This window comes from Sinocyclocheilus grahami, unplaced genomic scaffold, assembly GCF_001515645.1.
Source record: "Sinocyclocheilus grahami isolate Dianchi unplaced genomic scaffold, SAMN03320097.WGS_v1.1 scaffold95.1, whole genome shotgun sequence".
Taxonomy (NCBI): Eukaryota; Metazoa; Chordata; class Actinopteri; order Cypriniformes; family Cyprinidae; genus Sinocyclocheilus; species Sinocyclocheilus grahami.
Window position 1 is genome coordinate 379000 of NW_015505274.1, and position 24806 is coordinate 403805.

Sequence of the window (24806 nt, forward strand, 5' to 3'; positions counted from 1 at the left end):
ACTTGCCAAATATTTCTGTTGTTTATTTTCTTATGGTTATTATATTTTAATGATTCATTCATTTTTACTTAAAGCATTTGCATTTCTATTACAATTGAATGAAACTTCTGCAGTTCCTCCAGGAGTTTGCACCCAAATTTAGGAAAACCTGTTATAGATACTACAATACAGCATGTAACGCAGGCAGCTGCCTCCCAATATACTAAACTTTAAAATATAGCACAGACCTAACAAAGCTCAACTCATTTAGTACAGAATTATCAAACATTATTATGCGTTGATGTCAGTTTTGGTTTTGTCCCTCATGACAATGTCCTTCCCTCTTCTTGGGACCTAAACATGGCATCATAAAACTCAACTCCTTCACAAAAGAAATACAGTAATCAAACATCTCATGTGTAGTAACAGAAGGTCAGCTCTGTTTCTGCTCTTCTGTGGTGTCCTGAGGCGGTGAAAGTGTCCTGGCTTTATTTTTGCTTCTTCCCTCTGCTGGTGAAGTCTGGGGTTGAGAGTCTGTGATATATGTCAATAGTACATCTACACTCTGCTTCATGACAGTGTCTAAAACATTTTTGTTCCTCTTGTGAAAAACATCCCAAAACATAATGGTCGACAGGTGTTTTATCCAATGGTCGCCCAATACCAACACGCAGCCGTGGCATCACCTGCGGGAACAATCAACATGTGTTGTTATAATGAATTTCTACAACAAACCACTACAGCTGATGTAGTGATGCTCTATAAGATATTTGCTAACTTACATCAGTGTGAAGGCGGTCTACACATGATCTTACGCCATTGTGACCCCTGAGATGAAGAAAATATGGATCAATCACCATGAACTCAACACAGCCTACATATTAGGAGAAAAGAAAAGTTATCAATTCAAAAATCTGATGAAAAGTTTACACTTACACCATGTTTAATGCCAAACTTCCCAAGTGGTTTGTCAAGCTCATCGTGAATCAAAAGAATATGTTGGGGTGAAATTAAATATTTGCTAGCTGGAAAACTTCTTTTATTTAAAAAAAAATAAATTCAGATATCCGAGGATTAAAATGAGGCAGGTGGAAAAGTAATAGTGTTATTATAGCACGATGCAATGCGTCTCACCTGCTTTTGCCACAGTCACGCCATTGACATTCATGAGCAACTTGGGTCGAAGAAGAACCACTGGATATCTTGAAGATGTGTTACAATGACCTCCCCTGATACCTGTCGGTCAGATCTCCAGCCATCCGGTGCTCCCAAACGTTCAGCTAACATTGTGAGCACAGCCATACCAGAGGTGTAAAGAGTACCTAAAAACCATACTTGAGTAAAAGTACAGATACCTTACAGTGAAAATTACTCCTCGTTACAAGTCACAAAACAAACTTTTGGAATTTGATGGTGACCGTTTTGTAGACTGCAGTCTTCAAGTCACTCCACAGATTTTCAATGGGGTTTAAGTCTGGGCTCTGACTAGGCCATGCAAGGACATTAACCTTTTTCTCCTTCTCAACCACTGTGTGCTCAGTTTTGCTGTGTGCTTTGGGTAATTATGTTGGAAGATAAACCTCTTCCCATTGACAACTTTCTGGCAGAGGGCAGCAGATTTTCCTCAAGAATTTTACTGTATTTTGCCCGGTCCATTTTTCCTTCTATCCTGATAAGTGCTCCAGTCCCTGCTGCAGAGAAACACCCCTATAACAGGATATTACCACCTCCATGCTTTACTGTAGGAATGGTGTTATTTGGATGGTGAGCTGTATTGGATTTCCGTCAGATATACAGTATCGTTTGGTGCGGAGGCCAAATAATTCAATTTTAGACTCATCTGCCTCAGAATCTTCAAATTGCGTTTTGGCAAAGCTCAGTCGTGACTGCATGTGGCCTTTCTTGAGAAGTGGCCTTTTTCTTGCAACCCTCCCATACAAGCCACATTTGTGGAGAATTTGTGATATTGTTGTAACATGCACACAAGGATCACTCTTTTTCATAAATTCCTGCAACTGCTTCAGAGTTGTTGTAGGCCTCTCTGAGCAGTTTCCTCCTGGCTCTTTCATCCAGTTTGGAGTGAAGTCCTGATTCAGGGAGGGTCTGTGTTGTACCAAATACCTTCCACGTCTTAATAATAGACTTTACTGTGCTTCTAGGCATTGATAAAGCCTTTGAATTTTTTTATATTTGTATCCATCTCCTGACTTGTGCCTGTCCACAACTTTATCCCAGAGATCTTTTGACAGTGCCTTGCCACCCATAGTTGATTGTTTGTTTCAGTTGCACTACCAAGGACTGAAATGCTCCAGGAAGCTCTTTACATGCTGAGCTAATCAAAATGACCACAGCTGCTCACAATTGAAAGTCAAATGACTTTGTGTGCCATTGAGAAGGTGATTAGCTACACCTGATTGAGTTTACAACTCATTTTTAGGAGGGGGTGATCCTTTTTCCAAATCTGTGATTTTTTTATTTTTTTATTTTTTCTGACATTTTGGTGTCCTTTTGCTATCAAAAATCGAATGTGCTGTAATGGTGTCAGTGATATTCAGTTCATTCACCTGTGGCAGAGAAAAATAATTATGCAGTTCACAGAAAACCCAGCCTTTTGTAGACTCTCTAGCAAGATGTAGGCCTAAGCAAGAAAGCAATTATGAAACAAAACAATGCTTAAAAAATGTTGTTTCTTCAAGTGTTCAATTAGTATACATATTTTAAGCTAAACAAGAGATATGTAAGAGAGTATATTTTCAGTCTACATTTACTACATAAAAAAGGTATATTTGGCCTATCCTTGCAATATTTTGATGGAGATATACTTAAAAGTAATATATATGACCAGGGCTTGTAGTCATATGGGAAAGTTTACACAAATGTAAAAAAAAAATATATATATATATATATATATATATATGTATATATATGTACTATATATATATTCTTACACTTGTGTAAACTTTCCCATATGACTACTAGCCCTGATCATCCATGTATATGTTTACAGCAAAAGTTTTAAGTGATACCTATTTTGTAATTATTTGAACTAATTAAATCCTTTTGACTAAGATTCATTTCATGCATGGCTAAAAGTATGTGGTCTGTGGCTTTCAAACACCAAACCCAAATGTGGCAATAGTTTAATGAGCTACTGGATCATGGATGCAGGGATCTGCTCCCATCCAGACATAAGAGCATCGCAGGGGTCATGATTTGCCATTGAATGATGGGGTATGGCTCGCCCTTCCACTTCATCCCAAAGTGCAGTGTGGTTCAGGGCCGGGCTTTTTTGCACGCCAGTCCAGTTCTTCCACAGTCAGTAAGTCAATTCTATATGGATTCATATATTTCAGTTCAGTGCTGCTTCTTAATTGCAATAAACAATTTAATAATAATATATATATATATATATAGGCCTATATATTCTTACATTTGTGTAAACTTTCAAACTTACAAGACCTGCATGATGAATTCAACCTTAAAATAATGTGATCTTTTTAAGTCAAAACTCAGAGTTTTGCTGTCTTTAATACAATTTTTATAGCAAAAACAGCAAAATATTGTTCTCCAGTAGGCTACATTAACTAACTGGTTTATTACTTTTCAAACTAACAGTAGAGCATTACTTACAGTGCTCATTACTACAGAAAAGCTTACAATTAATTTATTACATTTCACAAATTAGCTGAAAAAAATCACACACACACACACACATTAGAAACATAATCCAATAATTATGTATGCAGTTAAGGGTGATCTTTTTAAGTCAAAACTCAGAGTTTTGCTGTCTTTAATACAATTTTTATAGCAAAAACAGCTAAATATAGTTCTCCAGTAGGCTACATTAACTAACTGGTTTATTACTTTTCAAACTAACAGTAGAGCATTACTTACAGTGCTCATTACTGCAGAAAAGCTTACAATTAATTTATTACATTTCACAAATTAGCTGAAAAAAATCATGCACACACACACATTAGAAACATAATCCAATAATTATGTATGCAGTTAAGCGAAGTTAATCTGAACTGAATGCTGTAGGCCTAATTGCATTCTGTTTTTCGGAGTTCACTCAAAATACAATTTACTGCATTAAAACAGCTATAAATGGGCAGTTAAAAGTGTTTATATGCTTTACTTTATTATCCATTCAGTCATTCGAACTTCCCATGTAATGAAAAAAATGGGAGTAATAATAATAATCCACTGATCTAAAATATAAATATATTAGTGTAGGTCAGTTTAATAATCAGAACATTTAGGCCTACTTCTATATTCGCACACACACACACACACACACACACACACACGTCTGGTCAGCTATCGTTGTGGGGACTCTCCATAGGCGTAATGGTTTTTATACTGTACAGACCGTATATTCTATTGCCCTACACCAACCCTACCCCTAAACCTACCCCTTACAGGAAACTTTCTGCATTTTTAGATTTTCAAAAAACTCCATTCTGTGCGATTTATAAGCTGTTGTACCCGTGGGGACCTCAATTTAGGTCCCCGCCGTGACACGAGTCCCCATGAGTCTGTGTGTAGTCAGGTTTAAGTCCCCACCAGAATATATAAACCAGTACACACACACACACACAGTCTTTCACAATAATCAGAATAGGATTTTCAGTGACCGATTTTTTAAACATTACACTTGGTTTCCACAGTACTGAATAGTATGTCGATAGTTTTGTAAACTGACCACTTGTTTGTGGAAATAATACAAACGCAAGAGGGCGCTGTTTCTTAATGCACTACTGCTGACTGTCAGCAGCACACCCTCTTGTGGAGTTGTTGGCTGGCTGCCTGACGTTGCTAAGGAAGTCAAGTAAGTTTGCTTCTTCAGCGAGCTGGAGGTAAAGGAGAGCTGCTTCACCCTCAAAATATGTCATTTTATACTTCTCACATATGCATATTTATACTTTGCGAAGGGAAGAACGCTACATTTTGAGTGTAGCGGTAGCTAACAGATGTGTGGCCGTCGTGTGACAGTGAATTTAACATCGCTTTGAGGGACAGAGATCTCAGTCAGCTGGAATCACTCAGCAGAGTAGTAACGTTAGCTGAATTTCAGTCTTAGTTCACGTTTGATCGGAGCTTATTTTTTAATAATAGTTGTGTTTTTATTTTTTCTGTTTGTACGGTAATGTTGCTAGTTGTAGCCTATTGATTGTTGTTGATAATATTGTTAAAGACGCCTGTTTAATACATCGATGCATTTTGCTAAATAGACATTCTGTTAGCTGTTTAATGTATTATTAATCCGTTGATGGTTTAATACAGCCTTACTGCAACTAATTGTTTGTGTTTCTGCAAAGCATTCTTCCTCTTATTATCACCTTTTAGCTGTTAACACCAGGTTTGTGTTTTAGTTGAATATTACTTAAACATTTATTATTTAAGCCATTTATCAAACGGAGAATTCAAAAATGTAACCCATTTTTACAAACCGAATTGCGCTAGGGGGGTCGAAGGACAAGTTCGAATCAATTATAAAGATTTTACAAGATGTGTGCTATCTTTCTTGTGTTGTAATGTAGTATTCCAAGTAAAGCTGCTTCGGGACAATATTTATATAATTTGTTATTTTTGATATTGACCTGAAATGTTTTCTCTGATATTTTTAATATTGGGTAGAAGAAAATATAAATTTTCTGTACAAAATTACATTTACATTTATATTTATGCATTTAGCAAATGCTTTTATATGAAGTGACTTAAATAGAGGGGCATAAGCAACTTAAAAAAAAAAAAATTAACGCAAAATAAACGCTGATAACACAAAATACATTTTCCAGGTTGTATTTTAATCATGTTTATTTTAGTGCAGTGGTAGATAGGATTAAAATTATATTGTTTTGGAGAAAGATGGAAAGAAAGGGGAAGAAAGTCTTTTGTAATATCAAAATGAAAATATGTGAGCTAGCCGCCTTTAAATTTAAGGAAGGGGTTCCTTGCAATATTTAAAAATGATTGAACAAACCCTTTGATTTAAATTGTTCTGCTGTTTTAAAATTATTTAGATTTTTTTTTTAATCTGATCTTTGTATTTTAACTTTTTTTTATTTTAAGCAACATTGCATCTTACACAATGTAGACCTGGACATAATATTAAATGTACACATTGGGCAAGATGTGGAATATCGCTTAGTTGAACAATATGTAAAATATTGCATAATCGAAAAGACATTCTTGACATATTAATCAGAGGTCATCAAAATAATCTCCTTGCTGTCTCCACAGGATGTAATCATCTGAGTATCATGGGACTTGTTTACATCTAAAACCAAGTCTGCCAATAGGATGAGTGATTATGGAGACAGCGTCGTCCCATTTAACCCCACAGAACTCAGGTCAGGAGAACCAGCTTGTAAAACAGATATTACTGTTCTAAGTGTAGACCTGAGGACAGATAAGAGCAACAAGGAGGAGCTCAAAGACATCAAGAAGCCATATGAAGGTAGCAGTCTACTTCAGGATGAGCATAACAAAGACACCAAGCTTAGTCCATTTAAGCCTCAACCTCCCTCTCTTCCGAAGCCTGTGGGATTGGGAATGGGGGGTAAAAACATCTCATTTGAAGAGAAGGTGAGGGGGAGAAGATTGAGGAACAGCCAGGAGAGTCTCACCGACCCAGGCGAGACAGGCTCTTCCACCGATTCGCTTAAAGAAGACACCTCATCAAATGGCCAAGGCCTTGCATCCGGACATCCCCTCGATCTCCCACCCATGGAGACACCACCGTTCAGGACCGGTAGCTTCTCAGAGGCCGACAATGAGCATAGTGATCCAAATAAAGAGCGTTTGAAACCGTCCAGAATTATTCTGTCCCCACTGCAGACCAGTGGCACATATCCTCCTCTGGAGAACAGCGCAGCCTCTACGTCCTTAAGGACAGCTAATCGGATTGACAGGGATTGTTTGGATTACAGTGCGGTGGGGAGAAGGGGGCGGTCGGAGAGGCTTCAGAGGAATCTGAGCGATAGCCGGCTGTTGGACACCATGGTGTCAGACAGTGACTCTGTCCATTCCATGAAGTCCACCTATAGCGTTCTGAACCCCATCAGACCCCGGGATGTGAGGAACAGGTGAGAAGCTTGTGCTTTTTTTTATTTGTTTCTTCTTTTCTTCAGCCTGTTTGAAGGTATCACTCAGCAGATCTCATAATTCAACTTGAACATCACATGGTCACAGGCTGATGTGGCATCTCTTGATTACCTCCTAAAGAGTCCTAAGTGTTCAAGCCTTTTTGCTTATGTGAGCATTTTTGTGTGAATGCATGATACGAATTAAATTGTATGTTTCACAAGGAAGTAGATCATGATTAATGTTCCTGCAGGAATGAGCGCAGGAGTTTGCCAGAGTAGGTCGCTGCTTACAGAAGTGAAAAGTGAAGCTGGATGTTTATAGAGAGATTGGAGAGGAACGGTAAAGCAGTGTGAATGCAAAGGAGATTAATGGATCAGTGAGATGCTAGTTCAGCAACTGTCAAACTGCATCAGGAGAACATACATTCATGTTCTACTTGAGGTTGACATGATATATGTATGGGCAGTGGGCTCACACAAGACACCGATAAGCCAATAATTACTTTCATGTTATGGCTGATATTAAAAATGTATACTATTTTCTCTAAATAATAAAAAGTAAAACACTTAACAACTAAACAATCAATGCTACAAGTAAATGTAGGCATAAAATATGAAAAACGATTTGCTAAAGATTACATTTAACAGGCTTATTAAATTATTAATGATTATAGATTAACTTTAATGGATTAATTGAGGTAATTAAATAAGGTAACGGAGCATGAACAATTAAATACCCAGTATATATTATTTACTATATCCGATATTGAATGTTGTATCCATAACTGTGTCACCTGGACTACTTATTTTTTTCTTTTTTTATAATTATATATAATTTTATATATATATGTATATGTATATACACACACCCACACCCACACACACATATATCAAAACATTTGGGTAAACTCATTTTTAGTTTAAAATTGTTCTGTCTTCATGAAATAATGCAGTTATTTGCTTGCTTATAAGAATACATTATGTGACAGATGCTAGAAGGAGCATTTCTCAAATCTTTTGTTCTTTTTTTATTGTTTTCCTGAAAATTTACTTGCTTATGGTTTTAGGAGCTTTCTGGAGGGCAGTGTTTTGGGTAACGGTGCCTTGCTGGGGGCAGAAGAGCTAGACCGCTACTTCCCAGAGAGACGGCTCGGTATCTACGTCGCCACATGGAACATGCAAGGAAAGAAGGTGTGGAACAATACTGTCATTTTGTTTGTTTAAGTGCACAGCAGCAGTAGCCTAAGCTTTCACTCTTGGTCTCAGGGTCTTCCATACAACCTAGATGATCTGCTGCTCCCAACCGACACAGACTTTGCACAGGACGTCTATGTCATAGGAGTTCAGGAAGGGTGTCCGGATAGGTAAGATATTGCATTGCTTTTCACAGCTTTTTTATTTTGTCTTCTTCTAATACTCAGCACATTTACTCTTCGTGTTTTCCACAGGAGGGAGTGGGAGATCCGCCTGCAGGAAACTCTTGGGCCATATTACGTGATGCTGTATGCAGCAGCCCATGGCGTTCTCTATCTCACTATATTTGTCAGGAGAGATCTCATATGGTTCTGTTCAGGTAAAGCTTGTTTTTTTTCCTTGAAATTAATATAATATATGTTATGCACTACCATTCAAAAGTTTGGGGTCAGTAAGATTTTTTTCATGTTTTGTAAGAAGTATCTTATGCTCATTGAGGCTGCATTTATTTGATCAAAAATACAATAAAACAGCAATGTTGTGAAAGATTACTAAAATTTTAAATAAATATTTTCTATTTTAATGTATTTTAAAATGTAATTTATGCTTGTGATGGGAAAGCTGAATTTTCAGCAGTCATTACAGGGCTCCAGACTGCGACTAAAACGGTCACATTTGCGACCAAAAATATTAATTTGCGAGAGTTTTTGCTGAGGTCGCCACTGGCGATTATATATTTACATGTTATTTTTAAAAAATTTGCATGTAATGCCTTTTTGCCTGATTGTTTTGCGATCGCATCATTTGCTATGTTCACGTATTAAACTTGCACATTGCGCATCAAAGTTTTAGTGGAAAAAAGAGTTTCAAACAGTCCTTATCTCTGCTGAACAGCAGCGCCAATGCACACCTGTTAAACGCAGCTCAGTTGTGCAGCGCGAGAGAGATCGAAATGACGGAGACATGCAAGTAAAAGTGTGGAAAAACAGAGTCTATTTCGTGCACAACGTCCATTAATCGCAAAATGCTTTGTTACGTTTTAATAAACAAAGTATCAGCTTTAAAATTATGCCAAATTCATAACAAAATTCAAATACAGTTTTGCCGTTCTTTAATGCGGCAGGCGCGATCGCTTTAGTGCCTCAGTTCAAGCGACAAGTGAACCCATTATATCTTTCTGTTTACTACTGTAGTACATAATGAACATGAATTAACATCAAAACGTAGCCTATTTTATAAGAAAGCCTACAGTACAACGTACTGAAATGTCTCATGTAAAAGCTCATTCAGTGTTTCAAACTGCGGAAAACGTGTAAAGCTTGTAAACATTGCAACGTAATTATACATTTACCTCCGAATAACCATTCGGTGTCCATAAGCTCATCAGTCAGCTAGAAAAATAACTATAAAGAAGAGCATTTTGCTATATTTATGCGCTATTGGATGTTAATATTTTTACTTAACCTGTTGTCTACATGATTCAACTTCTCCTATACAAAATTGCATTTTACTAATGAAGAAAAACAGACTGAATGTGTGAAAGACAGATGACAACACTTATAGGATCCATTAATCGCAAAATGCTTTGTTACGTTTTAATAAACAAAGTATCAGCTTTAAAATTATGCCAAATTCATAACAAAATTCAAATACAGTTTTGCCGTTCTTTAATGCGGCAGGCGCGATCGCTTTAGTGCCTCAGTTCAAGCGACAAGTGAACCCATTATATCTTTCTGTTTACTACTGTAGTACATAATGAACATGAATTAACATCAAAACGTAGCCTATTTTATAAGAAAGCCTACAGTACAACTTACTGAAATGTCTCATGTAAAAGCTCATTCAGTGTTTCAAACTGCGGAAAACGTGTAAAGCTTGTAAACATTGCAACGTAATTATACATTTACCTCCGAATAACCATTCGGTGTCCATAAGCTCATCAGTCAGCTAGAAAAATAACTATAAAGAAGAGCATTTTGCTATATTTATGCGCTATTGGATGTTAATATTTTTACTTAACCTGTTGTCTACATGACAACTATGCATTTTACTAATGAAGAAAAACAGACTGAATGTGTGAAAGACATATGACAACACTTATAGGATGCACCGAGGAGGAGCCCAAACTACACTGGTCAAGTGGTCAAGTAATGCTTATGGTCCATATTTGTACAGATTCTGTGTCATGAACAATTCTTTGTGACTATATATTTCAAGTTGGAAAAGACATTTAATTCCCACTTTAAGTGAACCTTAGTTCCCAGGTCATCTACAAGATCGATTATAATGCTGATAAATTCAAGAAAAGATTAGACATAATCACTTGAAAGTATGATTTAAATGTAAAAAAAAATAAATAAATAAAACACGTTTATTCTGTGGCACCTAAAAAAATAATTTGGCACCTACAATTTTTTCTTATAGGAGCCAATGGCTCCTTAACTCGATTTTTTTGTTTGGAGCCCTGCATTACTCCAGTCTTCACTGTCACATGATCCTTCAGAAATCATTCTATTATGAAACTTTAGTGTTGTCAGTGTTGAATTATCAATGATATTAGCAGTTCAAAGGAACAGCATTTATTTGAAATAGATATTTTGGGACAATATATAGTCTTAACTGTCACTTTTGATGAATGTTTGATTTCTTTAATTTACCTTGCTGAATAGAAGTATTCATTTCTTTTTTTAAAAATCCTACAGACCCCAAACTTTTGAATAATATAATATCATATAATATAAAGTGGTCTATTTCTGCTGCTACAGAGGTGGAACATGCTACAGTCACAACCAGAATTATTTCTCAGATTAAGACTAAAGGAGCTGTGGGTATCGGCTTCACTTTCTTTGGGACATCCTTCCTCTTTATTACGTCGCATTTCACCTGTAAGTGGAGTATTTCATGAAAATCTTAAGCAATCCATGGGCAAACAATCCAGTTATATAAAAGTCATTTAGATGAATGTTTATAATGACTATGGCATTCCATTTATGCCCAACTATAAATAAACCCAACCCAACAATCTTTGTATTTGTTTCAGCTGGAGATTCTAAAATATATGAGAGGATCTTAGATTACGACAAAATCATAGAAGCTTTGGCACTTCCTAGGAACCTTCCTGATACCAACCCTTACCGCTCCACAACATGTGAGTGTTTCTGCGTTTGTCATATTTAGTGATTTCATTTTCTTGTTAATGAGCAAATGTCTTTATTTATTCTTTGTTTATTCTCAGCTGATGTCACAACCCGTTTTGATGAAGTCTTCTGGTTTGGAGATTTTAACTTCCGCCTGAATAAAGCCAGAGGAGAGGTGGAGGCCATTCTGAATCAGGGTGTGGGCGCAGATATGAGCCCACTATTACAACATGACCAGCTGTTGAAAGAGATGAAAGAAGGCAAGTTAGATGCAGAATTACAGTCCTGTGTCATTTATACAGTATTTATGCTCCTTTCAAGAATAAATATTCATTCTTTGTACTTTTAACAGGAAGAATCTGTGTTTGTGCATTTGTAGGTACCATTTTTCAAGGGTTTCAGGAAGCAGCTATTCAGTTTCCTCCTACGTACAAGTTTGACATTGGTTGTGACGTCTATGACACCACCACAAAGCAGAGAACACCCTCATATACAGTAAGCTTTTTTGCTAATTGCATGTACATCACTATATACCCTTTAGTACAGTTGTTGATTTTTCCTCATTTGTTGACAGGATCGGATTCTGTATCGAAACAGACATGCAGATGACATTAAAGTGGTCAAGTATACATCTTGCTCGTCCATTAAGACATCAGATCACCGGCCTGTCATTGGCATGTTTCAGGTCAAACTTCGTCCAGGCAGAGATAAGTAAGCATCTGTTTACGATGATTTTAACACTTGTACTTGTTTCTACTAATTTAGGAGTCATCTAGCAAAGTAGTTGAAGACTATCAAATAAACATTCTGTCAACATTTACTCACCCTCGTGCTGTTCCAAACATCAAGCTTTTCATCAGTTTACAAAATATAATGTGCTGTTTTGAAGTCTGTTTTTTTTTCATGTAGGTTTGATAAACCACTAAATGAGTGTATTATCCTCCCCAGCATTCCTTTGGGTGCTGGCCAGTTTGACAGGAGCCTATATCTAGAAGGAATCCGAAGGAGAATCACCGGGGAGCTGAAAAAGAGAGAAGCAGCCATGAAAAACCAGAATAACAGCACGGTTTGCACCATATCCTGATCAGGGACCAGCGTGCGAGAGCCGTAGGGTGCTAAAACTGATAATTTCAGACACCAAGGTAGTGACTTGGAAAGCTGGACTTTCGGGACCAAAGGATAACTCAGTACTACAGATGGCAAGTGCACAGTCCAGGGACTAAAAGACTTCTGCTGGATGTTTAGCAGCTAATATTGGAACTATAAAATACTATATAAATCTATACATTTTACTGACCAGAGTAAATTAAGTTAACTGTACTGTACATCCGTTGTTCCTAATTCATTTTTTGTATTATTTCATATTCTGGTATTTAACTTGCAAGCCAAAATGGTCTGTTCTGTGTATGGTTTCAAATGATAGTGTTTCATGGCCTTGTTAAACCATTAACTGATACTGTAAACACATACCAGTACCAGGTAGCCGATCCTGCTCATTTTATTGGCTCCCGAGTCTCATTTTTGAAGTTTTACCTAACAACGTGCTAACAGTTGTACTCCTTTATAAAAGGGAACTGTACTGTAGCATCATTACCAGCAAAATGAGGTAGAATTTGTGTTAGCAGCTGTTTTTATTTATGGCTTGTCATTGGTAGGTCAACGTGGGATCATGTAGAGAGGCTGACCTTGGGTTAAATTGTGTGCAGAATCTTAAGTGAGGAGGCACAGACTATACTTGAGTTTACTGCCTTAACGTATCCAATTTAATTCAGCTTACTTGATGTCAAGTGTGATATATGGGAGCAGGAACGACCATAGTATTGGTATTGCTTGCTCGTGGATCTCAGTGACTGTGGTGTAATAGTAAGTCATGCATTCACATCATGAATTTCAGTTTTATTTGTACTGAAAGTGCCTGCGATCTCTCATGACTGCCTCAGTGACTTCAAATACATTCTGCTGTTTAAAACCAAACAATAGCCTGTTATAAATGTTTGTTTACTATGTAAAGTAATATAAAAACTCATACTTGAAGTGTTATTTCTTATGAGTTTCAGTTACACAATTTGAACCAAATATGTTTTGGGATTCAAACATAAACCAAGGAACATGTTTCAAAATATTCAAATTGTACATGAAGAAAAAATAATACAAAATGATCAAACTTTTATTTTTTTTAAGGGAACATGAAAGTTTTTGCTCATGACAGATTCAACCATTGTCATCTTAATAGCAATGGAAAAATATAACAGTAAACTTGTACTGATGAAGTACAAGGGAATAAATATATTCTCGTAGGGTATTCCAACACAAACAGCTAAACAGACAATTCTTGATTAGTGATGGGAGGTTCATGTTAACAGTGACTTCGCAACAGAAAAGGGGTTTATCATACACACTATGTTTTCACTGCTAGGCTAAGTGGTAGATAAGACAGTGTCATTCTGTTCAGATATAATCAAGGTTTTTTTTTTTTTTATATCAAGGTTTGGCCAGTTTTACACAGAAAAGCACAGCCTATGAACGACAATGCAGAAATGTGAACAAATGGCATAGAAAAGTGCACTAATTGAGCCAATTAAGATAGAAATGTGAAATTAGCACATTCATTTATGTTAAACACATGGTGAGTTCAGCAAAATAACACATTGGTGTGTAAAACTTAAGTTAGTCATCACCCCAGCATTTAAAAATTAAAAGAATTCTCCACCCAAATATGAAAATGGTCATGTACGCACCCTCATGTCATGTTCCACCACAGTAGAAAGTCCTAGTTTTGAAATGACATGAGGGTGAGTAAATAATGACTTTTTGGGTGAACTATCGCTTTAAAGTCACGTTTTAAACACTTTATAGATGAAATGCAACCACAGTCCTAAGCATTGCACTTAAATTCCAGTCGAGAATAATATTTGTTGGGTCAGTCCTCATATTTGCCCCAGATGGTGCCAGCTGTCTGTCCCCTATCGGAACAGGCGGTATATGCGAGGCAGACGTCCGTCTTTACTGGAGAGAGCGGCCTGAATGTCCTCGTATGAGGGCAGCTCTGATAGATCCCCCAGCGCTGCTACCGCAGGCTTACTACGCAGCATTTTCATTGTAACTCTCTTGACGTCACTGGCTGTAACATTACCTAAAACAAAGAAAAGTGGAGCGAAAAAGAGTTAATTGATATTTTTAGCAAACAGAAAGATCTAGTGAATGGTATGATACTGATATAACATATTCAAGACAAGTAATGCAATTATTAAGTTAAATATGTACAGTCATTACACTCCAGTCTTCAGTGTCACATGAACATTTAGAAATCATTCTAATATGCCGATTTGCTCAAATTTCTAAACGGTTGTGTATTAAGTATTTTGTGAATGTTAAAAACATACATTTACACGCTAAATTATGCTTTCATATAGGCTTTATACTCCGCAGTAGCATCAATACTTACTGATGAGCTCACACAGCTCATGTGGCAGCTTCCTCTTGCCTGTCGCAAGCACTTGTCGACCTACATCTTCAAAGATGACCGGTCGTGACTCCAGGTTCATCATGAGCATGGATTTCAGTTGTGTCTTGGCTCTCTCTAGCTCCATCTGCACAAGTGAGAGATTTCAGGGTATGAATGCAACAAATTCACTAGGAGTAACAAACGCAACCTTTTCACAGACTGCGATGGCGTGTGATCAGTTATTAACATTGTAAATCCAGAACATTTTTAATTTTTAAAAATGTAATACACATTAAAATTTGACATCTATCCGTGTTCTGAACACTAATCAAGCTCTTTATATTGTTTTTTTCTATTGGAAAGTCATGGAAATCCTATGGTGGATTTCACAGGGTTTCTGCAGGTTTTATGAAGGCTTGAATAGCTCTGCTCGCAACCCCTCGAATATAGAAATAACTTTTACCATTCCTTATGATCACATCTTGCAAAAAAGTGAGGTTCTTGCTCAGTATTTCAGTCTTGTTTTCTAGTGCAAATATCTAAATTAAATTAATTTGTGTTTAAAATAAATAAATAAAAATAAATATCTGCCAGTGGGCTCAGAAAAATCAGCCAAATTCAACAGGATTTCATGCCCCGTTTGTTCTCGTTTTAAGCATAAACTTATTTTGCTCAATTTCTTGCATGGCAAATTTACATCAAGTAATTGTAACTTGATTTAAAGGCGTTTAGATTGGAAACAAGGCAAAAAGAGGAAGATATGCATGCAACATTTAATGCCATGACTTTATAAAAGTCATACTTTTTCCTCAGATTTAAAACCTTTTTAAGGTCTTAATTTGTGGAAGGGCGAATTAAGACTTTTTAAGATCTGCAGAAACCCTTTTTGAATGTTTTGATTTTGGAGCAAATGGGAACTTAAAAAATGCATGTAGTAGTTTCCATTCATCACTATAGAAGTTGACCGAACTATATGACAACTTCACTTCTGATAACCCCAGAAATGTGACGAGGGTCAATAACAAAAGGAAGGTCTTACTTCTCCTGCTGTCCCAGTCATCTGAATAAACTCCCTTGTTATGATCTCCACCATTTCTCGCACCTAAAAATAAATAAATAAATGGTTTAAAATAATGCAGTGCATGGTAGTCATATTTACAACATAAACCTAACTACAGTACCTGTCTAGGGTCTGCACTTGCATGGATACACAGCAGACCACTATCTTCATAGCTGTGGTGGTAGGAAGTAGCATTGTACATCCAGTGATGCCTGTACAAACGACAACAAATTGCTGAAAACTGTTCACTACATTAATTACAGTGGCATTTCGGAGCATGAAGAAATTATGCCACACCTGTTGAGCACATTAAGGTAGAGACGGGTGAACATGCCTTTTCCGGGCCCTCCGGCAGAGAAGGATCCTCCACCTCCCATCATCATATTGAGGACCGCAAAGGGGATGAAGTCATCCACCTATACATCACAGAAAAAAAAAGACTTGCGTCAGCACATAACCATTTTCAGCAAGTGTGAAATTGAACTGATTTGACTGACTGATGTATGTAACAAACCAAAAAGGAGCAGCTCTCCAGCCCAATCATGATGTGCGTAAGTTCAGGGATGGGTGTCGGACCCAAACTCACATCTGACATGTCCTTCACCATCTGACATGAGACAAGCAGCTTAGCTGAAGTCATTTAGGAATCTTTAAAATACCAAATGATTAGGGCTTGGTAAAAAAAAATACAGATATCTCGATTTTAATCGATTCTCATTTTTACACAACGATATTGATTCTTAAATCCTCTTAAAATAATCGATTAGTCTAGCCTGTTTTCAGTTAATGGACAGAATGTTGAAGGGCACTTCCCATCCAATAAATCGCAATAAGCATTTTGCTTTGGTACTTTTAATATGAAACGGTCTCAGATTTTAAATTCTGTCCATTGTATTGCAGTATTCAAACAATAAATGTCATTTTGGGGATGTTTAATGTGGAGTGACAGATCGCTGTAGCGACTCGATCAACAGACGTGAACTGATCATCTCTTCCACATTAATACCAGTTTCAGCACAAAATAAACATGACTAAACATCCGAAGGTAAGTTAAAAGAAAGAGTACAACTTTACAATCCGTATCCTGTCTCAAGTAATCGCTCAATCAGTGTTTCCTCCGCGCAAAGACTCCAATATAACGGCTTGTAAACATGTGTCACGTAACGTCACATTTACCTCAGAAAAAACATATTCGGTGACCATAAACTCATTAATCAGACAGAAAAATAAACTGTAGAGACGGGCATTTTGCTAAATATATGCACCATATAACATATTCATTATAATTTTTTACTGTTCTTCAATGTTTAATTTATGTTTGAATAAATTCATCAAGTTCTTATAGGCTTGAATAGCTCTGCTCGCAACCCCTCGAATATAGAAATAACTTTTACCATTCCTTATGATCACATCTTGCAAAAAAGTGAGGTTCTTGCTCAGTATTTCAGTCTTGTTTTCTAGTGCAAATATCTAAATTAAATTAATTTGTGTTTAAAATAAATAAATAAAAATAAATATCTGCCAGTGGGCTCAGAAAAATCAGCCAAATTCAACAGGATTTCATGCCCCGTTTGTTCTCGTTTTAAGCATAAACTTATTTTGCTCAATTTCTTGCATGGCAAATTTACATCAAGTAATTGTAACTTGATTTAAAGGCGTTTAGATTGGAAACAAGGCAAAAAGAGGAAGATATGCATGCAACATTTAATGCCATGACTTTATAAAAGTCATACTTTTTCCTCAGATTTAAAACCTTTTTAAGGTCTTAATTTGTGGAAGGGCGAATTAAGACTTTTTAAGATCTGCAGAAACCCTTTTTGAATGTTTTGATTTTGGAGCAAATGGGAACTTAAAAAATGCATGTAGTAGTTTCCATTCATCACTATAGAAGTTGACCGAACTATATGACAACTTCACTTCTGATAACACCAGAAATGTGTCGACGGTCAATAACAAAAGGAAGGTCTTACTTCTCCTGCTGTCCCAGTCATCTGAATAAACTCCCTCGTAATGATCTCCACCATTTCTCGCACCTAAAAATAAATAAATAAATGGTTTAAAATAATGCAGTGCATGGTAGTCATATTTACAACATAAACCTAACTACAGTACCTGTCTAGGGTCTGCACTTGCATGGATACACAGCAGACCACTATCTTCATAGCTGTGGTGGTAGGAAGTAGCATTGTACATCCAGTGATGCCTGTACAAACGACAACAAATTGCTGAAAACTGTTCACTACATTAATTACAGTGGCATTTCGGAGCATGAAGAAATTATGCCACACCTGTTGAGCACATTAAGGTAGAGACGGGTGAACATGCCTTTTCCGGGCCCTCCGGCAGAGAAGGATCCTCCACCTCCCATCATCATATTGAGGACCGCAAAGGGGATGAAGTCATCCACCTATACATCACAGAAAAAAAAAGACTTGCGTCAGCACATAACCATTTTCAGCAAGTGTGAAATTGAACTGATTTGACTGACTGATGTATGTAACAAACCAAAAAGGAGCAGCTCTCCAGCCCAATCATGATGTGCGTAAGTTCAGGGATGGGTGTCGGACCCAAACTCACATCTGACATGTCCTTCACATGAGACAATGAGACAAGCAGCTTAGCTGAAGTCATTTAGGAATCTTTAAAATACCAAATGATTAGGGCTTGGTAAAAAGATATCTCGATATCTCGATTTTAATCGATTCTCATTTTTACACAACGATATTGATTCTTAAATCCTCTTAAAATAATCGATTAGTCTAGCCTGTTTTCAGTTAATGGACAGAATGTTGAAGGGCACTTCCCATCCAATAAATCGCAATAAGCATTTTGCTTTGGTACTTTTAATATGAAACGGTCTCAGATTTTAAATTCTGTCCATTGTATTGCAGTATTCAAACAATAAATGTCATTTTGGGGATGTTTAATGTGGAGTGACAGATCGCTGTAGCGACTCGATCAACAGACGTGAACTGATCATCTCTTCCACATTAATACCAGTTTCAGCACAAAATAAACATGACTAAACATCCGAAGGTAAGTTAAAAGAAAGAGTACAACTTTACAATCCGTATCCTGTCTCAAGTAATCGCTCAATCAGTGTTTCCTCCGCGCAAAGACTCCAATATAACGGCTTGTAAACATGTGTCACGTAACGTCACATTTACCTCAGAAAAAACATATTCGGTGACCATAAACTCATTAATCAGACAGAAAAATAAACTGTAGAGACGGGCATTTTGCTAAATATATGCACCATATAACATATTCATTATAATTTTTTACTGTTCTTCAATGTTTAATTTATGTTTGAATAAATTCATCAAGTTCTTATGACAGCCACCATTTAAATGTTTATATTTCAAAAAGAAGTAGAAGTATTATTATGTAATTGTAACTATTATTTTAAAAACTTCATTAAGTGTAATTTTAGAAGTTGTATATTAGCCTACAAATCAGTCAATTTTAACCTTTTAATATTATAGTAATGTAGTACCAACTGACTCTCATGTATATTTTACAGCTTTAGTTGATAGATTTATTTTCCTTGAGAAAATTTGGCACGTACTGTAGCTGATATTTATCCAAAATAATCAATATTGAATTTAATCGTAAGCTTGTGAATGAGAATCGAATCGTGAAATTTGTGTCAAAACCCAGCCCTACAAATGATGTTTGCTGGTCTTATAAATCTGCTCACCTTAACAATGCCACCCGTGTACTGTGCTACAGACTTGTCGACGTTGGCAGGTGTGCTCACGCCCCATACTGGTTTAACATTTAGAAGATACTTCCTGGCACACTGAACAAGCTGCTCGTGTTCAATCCCAACCCCAGCCAGCACCATGCGCTGCGGACAGTAATAGCTCTGTAGGTACTTATGAAGCAGCTTCCTGTCGATCTTCTCGACATTTTCAGGAGGGCAGAAGCGAGGCAGGCCCACGGTGTTGCCCCTGTATGCGGCCTAAATATGGAAGAGACCATCAAATATGACTTAGAAGCTCATTTCAATGACCTACAGCAAAGTATAAAGTCATACTCACAGCATGAATCATTTCTGTTAGTAAAGGCTCCGGGTCAGGTCTCATGTTCAGATCCTCCAACTCAAACCGAACAGCCATTCTGGTCATCTCAATCTCCTCATCTGAAGACATAAGTTACATACAATACCAGTCAAAAATATAATCATTTTGTAAAGTTTTTTGAAGACTCTTATGCAAACCAAGGGTGCATTTGATTAAAAATATATAATTAAAATGTAATTTATTCCTGTTATGTCAAAGCTGAATTTTCAGCAGCCATTACTCCAGTCTTCAGTGTCACATGATCCTTCAGAAATCATTCTAACATGATTTGCTGCTCAGTTATTATTGGTACTCCGTTAATAATAATGGTTCTTATTATTATCATGGTCATTTATCATGGTCATCAATGGTTACTTATTATTATGTTGAAAACACTTGTGCTGCTTAATATTTTTTATGAAAACTGCTAAATTTTTTCAGCATTCTTTGATGAACAGAACGTTGAGTAAACAGAACAGCATTTATTTGAAATAGAAATCTTTTGTAACATTATAAAAGTCTTTACTCTCAGTTTTGATCATTTTAATGAGTCCTTGCTGAAGTATTAACTTCAACTTTTTTTCTCTCTCACTTACCCCAAACTTTTGAATAGTAGCGTATCATGGTTTCCACAAATATATTATACAGCACAGGGCTCGACAGTGCAGACATATCTCACCAATCCTTCATAAGCAAAGTGTAGACAGGGTGTAAATAAGAGATTCATTGTGCAGTGTAGAGAGCTTCGTTGATTATAAATGTGAGATCGAGATGAGCTAAGATGATGAGTGACAGCTTTGAATGATTTTTAAGGGAGTTTGTAAATGTGATACTGATTTAATACAATACAATTCAATAAACAAGAAGTTAATATTAAGTGACTTACGTTGTCTGACTATAACACTATTGTCTGATTTTGCTCTATTTCGACATCGTAAATAGTTTAAAACAAAGACACAGCTGAGCCACTGCGCATCTCCATTCAAACACAGCGGTGTTTCGTTTATGAATGAACGGGCATTTATAAAAGAATCTAGTGAGTCAGTGATTCATGATTACCTATTCATGAAGACAGTCACTTGATTCGTTCCTGAATGAATCAGCCATTCGAACGAATCAATTGAATGAATGATTCAGTAATAAAAATCAGTGACTTGCCGCCACCTGCTGGCAGTTTTAGTTTCATTTTTAAAGTATCTTTTCAGTTATTTAAATCATTTAATATTTCTATATTCAACATTTTATATTTAAAACATTAATATCATCATGGATTTATGAATTGAATTGCACTCATTCCACTTCTGAACCTCATTAAATATCTGAAAGTACACCAAGCCACTTGTGTGTTCTTCTGTGCCACCTCTACTAATTAATTTAGTTAATACTGATATCATTTGATTTTTAACTTGTTTCTTATTCTACTCTTATTCTGTTGTTTTAATTACAATTTTTAAAAAGCTTATAAAATATAATTTAAGAATCTGACAAAAGATGACATACTTTTAATAAAGTTAGAGGAGTCAAATATCACCTCGTAATGGGAAGGCTACTTTTTGATAACATTTTGGATTATTGATTAGAAGGTGCTCCTAAAATTTTGAACGTGCTCCTAAATTTTTTTAAGTTAGAAGCACAAGTGCTCCTAAAAAGAAAAGTAACCATCGAGCCCTGCAGCAGCAAAACTGCTTTTAACACTGATAATAACAGACATTTCTTAATCATCAAATCAGCATATCGGAATAATTCCTGAAGGATCATGTGACACTAAAAGACTGGAATAAAACAAAAAAAAAATGTGTATATATATATATATATATATATATATATATATAACATTACAATTTTAATTATTCCAAAATGTTGACCTGTCATATATCTTTAACTGTTTCAAAGATTCATTAAAGCTTCAATGAATCAGTTGTGTTTCAGATGCTCACCTAATAAACGGGGCTGTAGAACCGCATCTGACAGAAGGTTCACTACAGTATCCAGACCCTTCACTTCAGCTGAAACCGCATACATTGTTGTGTCCCTGTAAATGACAGAAATAAATAAATAAACGAGATAAACAGAAAAGAATAAATATAAAAGAAAATAAAAGTCTCAGACCTGGACGTCTGGCAGTCACATATGCCTCCATGCTTCTCAAGTGTTAGAAGAATCTCATCTTTACTTTCAAACTGGGCTGTGGACTTAAATCGAAGAACCAATCAGACTCCGATTGGTTTAGTGCATTTAAATCAGAAAAACTGTGTCAGTAGAAAAAAATTGTTCAGTATGAACAACTCATGCAATCCAACGCATGAACATTAACAGACTTACAGAAAAGGAAAGCTTTTCCAAAAAGTGTGCAATTCCGCTGGGATATTTTGCTTCATGACGTGAGCCTGAGTTCACTAGAACTAAAAACAAGCAGATTCAATCAAACCCTCAGTATCTGGTTCAGCTCATTTGAATCAAACACAGTACATGCTATGCATTGCACTTACTTCCAACTGTACAGAATTGACCAAATTTGTTCTGCGATGCAACTTTGAGTCCGTTTTCTAAGGTGGTGATTTTAGTCTCGTATTTCTCATGGCCGTCCACAGAGGCAAAGACAGGTTTGGGGATCCCGGGCAGCGGTGTGGACAGGGACACACAGGGATACGCACTGCCACTGCTGTACTGCCTACAGACTGCGATGCCAAACCTGCAGTAATCACACACGGACTGTTCTGACTGCTTCTAGAGGTATCTCAACATTAAACACACGACAACACAGTTAAACCATAAGCAATAATATTAACATATCCACACTGGCGATTGTAATATTTGCTGTCAATACGGGGAAAGCATGCGAGCTTTTGAAGTTTCTCACACGTGCATTATCGCTATAACAAACGATTTGACAAAGTAGACAGAGAATCTATAATATATTACTTTATAAAGTCAGCGCAAACATGCGGCTACGGCTGTAACGTTACACATGTAACGCACTTCCTTTCGATACGTGAATAATTATGACATTAACGTTAGATCAAACCTCTGCGCTCGGCTCCAGCCCCTTAATCTTGACATGTGAGCAGCCATGTTGGATTCTGACCATGAACGTTGCCCGGAAATGATTCTTCTTCTTCTTTTTCTGTTTATTGGCGGTTGGCAGACTAGCTTATTAGTGCATTACCGCCACCATCTGAACTGGAGTGTGGAGCATCGATGCATGTATATGTATCATATATGAATGTATGTCATACTAAATAATAATACTAATAGCCATAAACAAATAAATAAACATCATTATATTCTTATATAATTTCCTGTATCTTTAAGATATTTCAACAAAGCAAATCTAATATTCTTACTCCTTTTTAGCGTACTTAATATATCTTCTAGCATCATGCTTCCACCTTCTTCTATTACTTTAGCTTCTAGCATTTGTCGTCCGTTGTTATATGCTCTACAATGCAACAGTACGTGCTCTACAGTTTCACAGATCCCACAATGCATGCATAATCCATTCGGATGTTTCTTAATTCTATTTAAATTTCCATTCAATGCAGTATGTCCTATTTTAATTCTTATTATTACTGATTCTTCTCGTCTTCTTAATCCCATGTCATTGTTACGTATTCCTACTTCCCTTTGAATTCTATATAGATGTCGTCCAGTCTTCTCTTTCTCCCAAAGTTTCTGCTATGCATTTATAAGAGCTTTCCTAATTATTATTTTTGCTTCTGCCTTACTAATTTTAATGTCAATTCCTATCTGATTCAAGTTCAAAGATTTCTTAGCATGCTTATCTGCCTTCTCATTTCCTTCAACTCCAACATGTGCTGGAACCCAAATAAATGAAATAAAAATGCCCTGATTTTTCATTCTATATATATACTGCAGTATTTCAAGTATGACATCTTGTCTGCAGTTAGACTGGCCTGATTGGATGCTCTTTAACGCAGCCAATGAATCTGAACATATTACTGCTTTTTTAATTCTATTTTCCTCTACCCACTGGAGAGCCATAACAATAGCTACCAACTCTGCTGTAAATACAGATAAAAAATCCGGGGTTCTTTTCTTAATAACTATTTCATAATACAGAATAACTACTGCTAGTCCTGTTTTCATAGTTTCTGGATCTTTTGAACCATCAGTAAATATCTGTATCATATCATAATACGTTTATAAACAAATAAATAAACATCATTATATTCTTATATAATTTCCTGTATCTTTAAGATATTTCAACAAAGCAAATCTAATATTCTTATTCCTTTTTAGCTTACTTAATATATCTTCTAGCATCATGCTTCCACCTTCTTCTATTACTTTAGCTTCATTTGTCGTTCGTTGTTATATGCTCTACAATGCAACAGTACATGCTCTACAGTTTCACAAATCCCACAATGCATGCATAATCCATTCGGATGTTTCTTAATTCTATTTAAATTTCCATTCAATGCAGTATGTCCTATTTTAATTCTTATTATTACTGATTCTTCTCGTCTTCTTAACCCCATGTCATTGTTACATATTCCTACTTCCCTTTGAATTCTATATAGATGTCGTCCAGTCTTCTCTTTCTCCCAAAGTTTCTGCTATGCATTTATAAGAGCTTTCCTAATGATTATTTTTGCTTCTGCCTTACTAATTTTTATGTCAATTCCTTTCTGATTCAAGTTCAAAGAATTCTTAGCATGCTTATCTGCCTTCTCATTTGCTTCAACTCCAACATGTGCTGGAACCCAAATAAATGAAATAAAAATGCCCTGATTTTTCATTCTATATATATACTGCAGTATTTCAAGTATGACATCTTGTCTGCAGTTAGACTGGCCTGATTGGATGCTCTTTAAC

At 36.3% G+C, this 24806-nt stretch overlaps 2 protein-coding genes and 1 long non-coding RNA gene across 6 annotated transcripts; 1 reads left to right on the forward strand and 2 right to left on the reverse strand.

Moving 5' to 3' along the window:
- On the reverse strand, nucleotides 1-1398 carry LOC107587656 (uncharacterized). Its single transcript, XR_001609497.1, has 3 exons — nucleotides 916-1398; nucleotides 762-807; nucleotides 1-665 (listed from the first exon to the last, which is right to left on the reverse strand). It is a non-coding gene; the product is annotated as an uncharacterized lncRNA (long non-coding RNA).
- A 3123-nt stretch (nucleotides 1399-4521) lies between these two features.
- LOC107587653 (72 kDa inositol polyphosphate 5-phosphatase-like) lies at nucleotides 4522-13519 on the forward strand. Of its 4 annotated transcripts, none has more exons than XM_016275506.1 (11): nucleotides 4522-5341; nucleotides 6226-7070; nucleotides 8138-8261; nucleotides 8337-8434; nucleotides 8519-8643; nucleotides 11030-11149; nucleotides 11305-11412; nucleotides 11500-11661; nucleotides 11781-11896; nucleotides 11976-12112; nucleotides 12350-13519. In XM_016275506.1, the coding sequence occupies exons 2-11, from the start codon at nucleotides 6286-6288 to the stop codon at nucleotides 12483-12485; spliced, it is 1911 nt and encodes a 636-aa protein (XP_016130992.1). In that variant the 5' UTR covers nucleotides 4522-5341; nucleotides 6226-6285; the 3' UTR covers nucleotides 12486-13519. The 4 variants fall into 4 exon arrangements, with proteins under 4 accessions (XP_016130992.1, XP_016130993.1, XP_016130994.1 ...); XM_016275507.1 differs by having other exon boundaries at nucleotides 4522-4838; XM_016275508.1 differs by having other exon boundaries at nucleotides 4522-4810.
- Nucleotides 13520-13878: 359 nt separating this feature from the next.
- pmpca (peptidase, mitochondrial processing subunit alpha) lies at nucleotides 13879-23077 on the reverse strand. The gene is made up of 13 exons (XM_016275510.1): nucleotides 22996-23077; nucleotides 22460-22662; nucleotides 22293-22372; nucleotides 22080-22162; nucleotides 21908-22002; nucleotides 19950-20050; nucleotides 19607-19870; nucleotides 16421-16513; nucleotides 16204-16322; nucleotides 16028-16118; nucleotides 15886-15948; nucleotides 14847-14991; nucleotides 13879-14534 (listed from the first exon to the last, which is right to left on the reverse strand). The coding sequence occupies exons 1-13, from the start codon at nucleotides 23040-23042 to the stop codon at nucleotides 14365-14367; spliced, it is 1554 nt and encodes a 517-aa protein (XP_016130996.1). The 5' UTR covers nucleotides 23043-23077; the 3' UTR covers nucleotides 13879-14364.
- Between the last annotated feature and the right edge of the window lie 1729 nt (nucleotides 23078-24806).